The sequence below is a fragment of the Delphinapterus leucas genome, chromosome 6, assembly GCF_059928025.1.
Source record: "Delphinapterus leucas isolate spDelLeu-1000000601 "Yukka" chromosome 6, BTC_Dleu_Yukka2, whole genome shotgun sequence".
NCBI classification, from domain to species: Eukaryota; Metazoa; Chordata; class Mammalia; order Artiodactyla; family Monodontidae; genus Delphinapterus; species Delphinapterus leucas.
The window spans coordinates 35,180,511-35,189,261 of NC_143134.1; the positions used below are offsets into that span (position 1 = coordinate 35,180,511).

Genomic DNA, 8,751 nt, shown 5'->3' on the forward strand with positions numbered 1-8,751 from the left:
GGCCTCTTCAGCTTTCCAATCAGCTCCAGGGTCCCTTGGCCAGGGTCTCTGACAACCTCCATGATGGCCCTTTGCATGAAGCACAGCTTCTCCCTGTCTCTGCAGAGGAGCTGAGCTGGACCCCCTGCAGGGCCCTCTGCTATCCGACCCTTGGCCTGGGGCATGCTGGAAGGCATCAAGGGCCGTGAGCAACCCCCACTCTTTGTAGGGTGAGTCCACAGGCAGGCCTCAGTCCATGGATGCAGGGTAAAGTAGAAGTGGCTGTGGGCTGTGTGGTCAGGGAGACAGGGCTGAGGAAGATCCAGTGCCAAGGCAGAGACAGAGGAGCAGGAGGTGGGGCTGGCACACACGACAGGCAGTGCCCATCGGAGAATGTTCTAGCTGGAAGGGACCTGAAGGTCACATGTTTAATGTTTTAACACGTGGAGTGGGTCCTGACATGAGGCCTTGGGCAACTCCTCCCCCTCTGCCCTCACCTTCCCTTGGGTGGGGAGAAGAGAGAGAGAAGCTGTGTCAGGTGTCTGTTGGCCACTCGGGTGCCCCTCCGATTGGTTGCCCAACTCCTTTGACAGGTGAAAAGGTAGCTACAAGCCCCTGAGGCTCAGGGCCTCAGCGCAGTCCAGGGGTCTGCCCAGGCCAGGCTGCAGACTTGCTGTGCATCGATGGCAACGCTCAGCCAGTGGATATGCAGGCCACCCCACCTTCTTCTACCCAGGGGCTCAGGCTTCCAAGGGCTCTGAAGCATCATTGACTTGCCAGATGCTTGGGATCACAATTTAAGTTCAGGCCTCCTTGTCCCAGTTCCTTTATCTACCCCAAGCCAGGCCCAGGCCCTACAATAGACAAACGCTTGTCAGCAACAGACTTGCCGCTCCGGCCCCGGCACACATGGCCCGGCCATGGTTTTTCTCATTTGTGTTTCTGACGAGCACAGGTTTCGGTGGACCCAGGAGGGCAGCTCAGTGAAGCTCCTGCCATACAGGGCGAGTCCGAGATGTGCTCAGTGGATATTTGTGGAAAGAACCCCAAAGTGGGTTTTAATTCTGACACTAGAAAGAGTGATCTTTGCTACAACATGCCAGATGTAAGCTTTTGGAGAGGAAATGTACACTCACTCTTGATGTGCTCATTTGATTTCCTGGTGCTGTCCTCAGACGCACAGTTCCCACTAGGCCCTCTTTCCTAAGAAAAGCTAAACCCAAACCAGGAAGTTTTGCAAGGGAGTCTTGCAGAATCCAAAGACTTCCCCGTTCTGCAAAAGTTGTGTCTCTCTTCACGGAAGCACAGAAATGTCAAGGCCTCCCTGGGCTCCAGAGCCACCATGGCAACATATGGACCCTTCCACGATGTCGTGAAAGGCCCCATCCCTGCCACCCGTCGTTCAGCATGCACGAACTTAGTGCTGCCCTTCCACCCCAAGCCCAGGACAGGGCTGCCTGTGAAGGGCAGAGGGCCTGGGCTGCACCCACCACAGGGCCGGGCCTAAGACCCGGGCCTATGTCCACACCCTTTAGGACTGATGATAACTGTGTGGCTCCATCTTCTGAGGCTGGTTGTCAGGGCCACTGTTTGGGACCCAATTCTTACCTGAATTTTCCTCCTGCTTCCCTGCTTTGTAAGTGAATCTGCTGAAGAGAAAACGTTGAATAAAACAGGCCCTCAGCACAGACCTCCCAGGCCCACGCTTGTGCATTTGGAGCGCTTTGGGTGAAGTCGCTTGGCTGTTACTAGGGAAGCCACGGTTCCACACCTCCCTGGTTAGACTTGGCCCAGGCCTTTCCAATGTCTCCACATCCAAAAAGAAAATCTGAGCCCCTCCCTTTGGTTGACTTATTCTATATCCTCATCCAAAAAGGAAGTATGGTTGGCCAGGAAGACCTGTCCTCAACGTTGCAGGTGGGCTCACCTCAGCCACCTGGTCACCAGCCCTTGGTGTCGGGAACTGCCTGGGGGAGCTGCATCAAGCATGGGCCATGGTGGCTTACAGTCTTCAGCACCGAGGAAGCTGGTACCCAGCCAAGAAAGCTGGTACTCAGACCCTGTCTGATCACCGAACTGCAGCCTAAAAAAAGGAAGCCAGGATGGGTCGCTCTTCCAAGCCCCAGCCCTAAGATGCCCAGCTCTAGGAACTGCCCTCTGGTCCCTCTGACCAGGACGGGGTCCCTGCTGACCTTCAGCACCTGAGCTCTTGGCCACATACCCCTGACCCGCTACAGCCTCTCCTCCATCTTGTGGGCAGCCCTGCCCCTCAGGGATGCCCCAGTAGCCCCCAGGGCCGCTCTGGGTTCTCAGCAGTTGTGCAGCGCTGTTCTCAGGGTCTGGAGAGCCCAGGTTCTGCAGCACATGTAAGTGCTTGAAGGCAAGACGCGGATCCAGCCACCTGCCACTGACCACTCCCACCTCGAGTGCCCTTGGTGTCCTCACCTGGAAAACAGGCATGGCAGGGTCACCATGAAGGTTGGTAGAGGGCTGAGGCTCCTGGGCCACAGCAGACCCAGGGATGGCCCCTCCTCTCTCTTCTCATGTCTGAGCCCCAGCAGTCCTGAGAGATGGTCTCAAGGGGAGGAGCCCTGAGTGGGGCAGACAGATGTGCCTCAGGGCTAGAGTGTGGCTGGCAGCCAAGGCCGGGTGACAGGGGTGGCCTCCAGTAAGGCATGTGGCTGTGCGGAGCGTCAGTATTGCTTGTCGTGTCTGTGCCACCCATTTTCCACCCACAGGGCTCTGTGGTCCTGAGCTGCATGGAATAAACCGAGAGGGGGCCCAAGGTTTTCTTACACCCAGTGTCCATGGGGTCAGGGGTCATGAGATGGAGGAGGAGGGTGATGGGGTCTTGGACAGAGCAAGCGTCCCTATCACCCTCAGAGGCACCAGCTGGTCCCAGGGCTCCTCGTACCAGGGGGCCAGCACTGGCCTCACAGTGGTGGGGCCCACAGTGGGGTCTATGAGCAGAGGCAGCAGAGCTTGGAAGCATAGGCCAGAATTAGTGTGCTCAGGCTACCTAACAAAGTGCCACAGACACTTATTCTCTAACAGTTCTGAAGGCTGGAAGTCCAGGATCGAGGTGTTGGTAGGGCTGGTTTCTCCTGAGGCCTGTCGACTTAAAGAAAAACACACAACTTAGAGTTGAGTTTCAGTTTTACTCAGGATCTTACTGAGGACTATAGCCTGGGAGACAGCTCTGAGGAACTGCTTGTAAGAGGGAGGGGAGGAGCCAGTATATGTACGAATTTTTTGGCTAGGAAATACATGTAGTCAAGCATACATTTTGGTAAAAGATTCCTGCTATATCACAAAGAGCAGATATCTTAAGCTAATACTTTTAAGTGATTTTCTCTGCATGGGAAGATGCAAGAATCTGGGGTCACTGAAATTCTTTCTGAGATGTGCCTCTATCTCGGGGCCTGTTTCTCCAACACACAGAATGCCTCATCTTGTTTTTTTCATCCTGAATTCCCTCCCGGGTGCACTGTCGTGGGTGACTGCAGTGGGTGCATCTTAACCCTTATATAACTGGATGATGAGTGGCACTCTTTGTTCTTCTTTTGTTCACAGGCCTCTCTCCTTGGCATGTAGATAGCCATCTTCTCCCTGTGTCCTCACATAGTCTTGCCTCTGTGTGTGACCATGTCCTAATCTCCTCTTCTTATAAGGACACCAGTTATATTGGATTAAGGCCCACCCTAGTGACCTCATTTTACCTTAATCACCTCTTTAAAGGCCCTCTCTCCAAATACAGTCACATTCTGAGGTGCTGGGGGTTAGAACTGCAAACTATGACTTTTGGGGGACACAATTCAGCCCGTAACAGCCTCCAATGCCCAAGCCCCTCCCTTCTGTCTCCCCCACCCCCAACTAGTGCATCTCTTTCTCCTTAAACTTGCAGAGTTTATATTAAACATATTTTTAGCTTATTTTGTTCAAATTTTTATTAGGGAAGCTTTGGACACACACAAGTAGAAATAACAGACGGCGAGACCCCCCACACCAGCCTGGAGCAACTTCAACTTTGTGCTGTTCATGTTTTACCTGTCTTTCCACCCCTATCCTCACCCCACCCCCACATACTCTTCTTTCTTCTGGAATATTTTAAAACAAATCTCAGACCTCATTTTATTCTGCTCAGAAACACTAATGTTAAACTTATTTTAAGTGTTTCTCTTTTAAACAGAAAAATTGTCTCTGGGCCTCAGTTTCCCCATCTGTGCAGGGGAGAGGTTGAGACAAGCACTTCCAGTAGCCATTCTAGCTCTGACATTCTGGGGAATTTGATACATATCTGTGACATTTCTTAAAATCTTAAGTTTGTGGTGAATTGACTCTGTTTTCTGCTGGGACCCCAGCGCCCCCTACCCACCCAGAGAGGAAATGCTAAGGGGCTGGGGGGGTTCAAAGCTAGAAAGCTGTTTCATCAAACAACGGGGCATTTCCTGAGAGCCATGGTAACATGTAAGGGCAATCAGCAAAACCAGTCAGGATTCTTGTGCTGTGATGGGGTTCAGGGCCAGGGGCGGTTCCTCACCCCACTTTACAGATGAGGAAATCAAGCTTGGAGAGGAGAAGTGACTTGTGCAGGGTCTCATGGCTGATGAGGGGCAGGGCAAGGGCCTGGGAGCTGTCCCCCAACTTGCACCACTCCTAATCATATGGGGAAACCTAATCAGACAGCGCTACTGAGCCCCCACCCCAGCCTCACCCTGCATGGTCGGTGCCCACTCCCACCTTCACTCCCTCCTGCCTCCTGCTCACCTCCCAAGCCCTTGCATCTGGTGGGGCTGGGGTCCTGGACACGACTGATGTCACTATGGCCAGGGGTAGGCAGCCAGAGTGGACCACATAGGTTCCCTCACCCAGCTCTCAAACCGCTGTCCACAGTGCAGAGGGAACACAGTCCTCAATGGGAATGTGAGGCAGGAGGTGGGGGGGTTAGGGGGGCTGGTCAGTGAGTGGCTGGTTTGCTTTTCTACGTGTCTATTGGTTTTCTTCCTCTTTCACAAGCTGTTCTTGGTGAACACTTGAGAAAATCCAGATAAGAGAGTAGATAAGAGTTACTCTACCCCAAACAGCCAATAAGATCATCAGGTGTGCTTCCTTCCAGTCTTCTTTTCATGCACGTACTCTTTTTGGTATAAACATTATACGCTACTGTACATTATTTTGCAACTTGCTTGTTTCCCTTAGCAATATAACTTGACACCTTTAAACAGTCTTCCAACATGTCGCCTTGACATCTACCTCCCATGTATGATTTATATACCTGTTCCTTAGTTTTAGACTGCATTAGATTTTTTAAAATTTGTAAATATGTTTAACTAAAAAAGGAATAAATACTTTTTTAAAAAAAAAAGTAAAGTGATAGAATAAAATGAAAACCTCTCTCCCACTGCTGCCTGCCACTCTCCAATTCCTTTTTGCTCCAAGGAGTTTGATGTGGTTCTTGTAAAACTTTTTGAGAAACCTTACACAAAACAGCTTGTTTAAACGTAAAAGAAAACAAACAAACAAAAAAGAAGTAAAAGCATTTTATAGTGTGTTCTTGTGACTAGTCTTAAAGATCTTCTAACCTCTCTGAACACACACCATGTTTCATGACTTCCCGTTGTCTTGCTGAAAGGACTCATCACTGCCCTCTTTTGTGGGAAATTCAGGCAGCATCGGAGGAGATAGAGAGGGGAGTCCAGCCCCTGACCCTGCTCCCACCCCTGGAGAGTGCTCTCACACGTGTTGGGCGGGCAACTGCACACCTCTGAGTGCCTGGCATGGAGCAGGGACCATGCTCTGGGGTCCAATAAAGGGCAGAGCATGGAAGCAAGGGCCACCTGGCTGGATGCTGGGTGCGGACACCCCAGTCCTTGGCGTCTGGGCTCCTGTGCAGAGCAGCCACCGTTTCCCCCAGTGTGGGTTCCGGTTGTTATCTTTGCAGACACGCAAAGTCACTGACCTCCATGGTGGGACAAGTCATTCCAAGCATAGAGTTCCTGTTCCCCTTGGAATCTCACCCCGTGTGACAGCAGGGCAGCTTCTGGGGAGTGAGGCTGGGCAGGGGGCCATGGCCAGGGTGGCTCCTGCTTAATTCCCTTCTGCACGTCCGGCTTTCTTGCCCTGTATGTGCATTGCCTGTGTATCGCACAGCTGCCACTCCACATGCGCTGGGAAGCTGACTGCAGCCGTTTGCCTCCCACAGCTTGAGCCCAGGAGAGGGTCGTCTAAGACCAGACGTGACAAGGAGAAGCAGGGCTGCAGCAGCTGCGGCGAGACCTTCAACTCCATCACCAAAAGGAAGCACCACTGCAAGTTGTGCGGGGCGGTGAGTCCAGGTGGGAGGAGGCCAGCTGCTGGGACCTCCATGTGCTTAGTTCCTCCTCCAAATCTTCTTTCCATGCACACAGACCCCTGGATCCTGGAACTTCTGAGCAAGAAGTCAGGCTCTGGAGGCCCAGCAGGGGCCAGACTTGGGGTCTCTGCCCTGTGGACAAGGCTCCCGACTCCCATGGCTCACAGACAAGCCCTTCCCCTCCACAGGCCTTTACACCTCTCCTTCCAGCCTCCTTCTGGATAGTCTTCTGTCCCTGGGCATTGGGGTCACAGGTGCCCTTGTCTTGCAGGTCATCTGTGGGAAGTGCTCCGAGTTCAAGGCCGAGAACGGCAGGCAGAGCCGTGTCTGCCGAGAGTGTTTCCTGACCCAGCCGGTGGCCCCCTCGAGCCCCAGCCTCGAGGAGCCCTTGGAGCCCAAGCAGAGCACAGAGGTGGGTGGGCTGGGGCTGGTGAGCCTTCCAGACACAAGACCCCAGAAGCCTTGACAGACTGTGCTCCTAGTGCTGTCGCCTTCCCTGGGACCAGGACTGGTAGGGCTCAGTTGGGTCCATAGGCCACTGAGAGCAGCTAGCAGTTGAATGCCAAATATCACGTGTGTGCGTGTTGGGCTCTTAGGATCCAGTCATGGCCGAGAGCTTGGGAACCATTTGCACTCAGGAGTTAGATGGTGCATTAGTCAGCTCAGGCTGTGTAACAAATACCACAGGATGGACAGCTTAAACAACAGAAACTTATTTCCTCATAGTCCTGGAGGATGTGAATGTGTGCGGTGTGTGATGTTGTGTGTGAGAGGTGTGTGTGTGTACAGGGAAATCATCCACAGCTGCCACATTCTGGTTCCCTGCTGTTCCATTTTTTCCTACCTTATCTTTATTTCTGTCCTGACCCTTCTTGTGGTCTCACTGCCTAGAAGGTCCAGCCCAATCCCAAGTGGCCTTGCAGTGACCCTGGGGAAGCTCAGGCTGGCCCAGGCCTTGTCCAGTCTGTCTCCCCCTCCTCTCTCCCCCCAGAGCTTCAGCCTTGGTGCTTCCTGCAGAGTGGCTCTTACAAGGGAGACTCCACCTGACTTGTCCTCTGTGTCCCCAGAAGCCAGCCACGGTGGACCCCCCGCCCAGCCTGCTCTGTGGCCCCCTGCTGGTGTCGGATGGCGGCACAGCCTGGAGCAAGGTGTGGGCTGCCATCTCTGAGTCGGACTCCCTGGAGTTGGTGCTGCACCTTCGAGGCGGCAGCCAGGTGTGTCCTCTGAACGCTGGGCCGCACTGGGGGTGGGGGTCCACCCTGCTCCGGCAGCCCACAGCCTCAAGCCCGTGGCGCCCAGATAGGCCTGAGCCATGCAGCCTGGGCCCAACCCCACGTGGTGGGTGGCTCATGTGACCCTAGGGCCTCAGTTTCCCCGGCTGTCCAGAATCACCCTTCTGCTGCCCACTTGTGGGGCCATTTAGTGATGCCAGGACTCCAGAGGCCGGAGTGCTGACGCTCCTCTCCTCTCCTGCAGGATGGCCAGCTGCTGCATGCCATCCCCCTCTCTGGCTGCAGGGTGAGTGTGCCAGACCCCGCAGAGAGGCTGGATGCTGGACACATGTGGCAGCTGCAGCAGGCCCAGCAGTCTTTGTACCTGAGTGCCCCGTCCGCCGAGCTGCAGCAGCAGTGGTTGGAGGCCCTGAGCTCAGCAGCCCACGGGCATCTGGCCCAGGCCAGCCCAGGGGCCCAGCAGCCCCAGGCCCCAGCTGCCCCATGAGCTGAGTCTCTGCCGTGTCTCCTAGCTGAACAGCCACCGTGGCAGGGCCTGTACTCATCTGAGAGGTGGCATCAGGCCACATGCAGGCATGAAGGGAGCCTGGATTGCTGAGGGACCAACAGGCCACATAGCACTTGGCCCTGGAGGGTTCCTCCATGTCAGAGAGGAGAAAAGTGAGGCCCAAACAGGGGCAGCCAATTGCCCAGGGTCACCCAGCACGTCCCTCAAAGACCCGGGCCTCTGCCTGTAGGCCCAGAAGTGTGGCCCAGAGTGAGGCGTGGGGTGACTGTCAAGAAAACTCCGAGTGGGCAGTGAGGGGTCATCTGCGCCGGAAGACAGAAGGAGCTCATGGGTGGTGCCCAGGGACACCTGGTGGATGTCTGCAGTCATGCCACCCCTCCTGATGGTTGCCCACCCATCTATACCATCTACATCCATGTGAGCTGAACCATATTGGCCCCCTGGACTCCTCCTCTCTCCTCTTTCCTCTCCCGGGGACTGGGCACACCCTGTGCCACCTCGTAGCTCGCCACCCCATTTGGAGATGCCCAAGGGAGCGAGTGGTGGGTTCCTGAATAGCCATGCTGCGAAACTACAGGGGGACCACACAGGCGTCGTGATTTGTGGCCTGAGATTTGTGCCTGCCTCCCCTGGTCGGTGGTGGACAGTGCTTATCTACATAAATAAATGCTGGCAGCCAA

At 54.5% G+C, this 8,751-nt stretch overlaps 1 protein-coding gene across 6 annotated transcripts in view; it reads left to right on the plus strand.

The window, feature by feature from the left end:
* The window catches only part of FGD3 (FYVE, RhoGEF and PH domain containing 3), a 45,568-nt gene extending 36,817 nt beyond the window's left edge, over positions 1-8,751 (plus strand). For 5 of the 6 annotated variants that reach the window (XM_089912976.1, XM_089912975.1, XM_022564529.2 and 2 more), the window contains 4 exons: positions 6,182-6,304; positions 6,603-6,743; positions 7,399-7,545; positions 7,808-8,751. In XM_089912976.1, coding sequence (XP_089769102.1) covers positions 6,182-6,304; positions 6,603-6,743; positions 7,399-7,545; positions 7,808-8,050 — 654 coding nt within the window. In that variant the 3' untranslated portion in view covers positions 8,051-8,751. Of the gene's footprint in view, positions 1-6,181; positions 6,305-6,602; positions 6,744-7,322; positions 7,546-7,807 lie in introns of all 6 variants that reach the window. The other variant, XM_022564531.2, reaches the window with a different exon arrangement.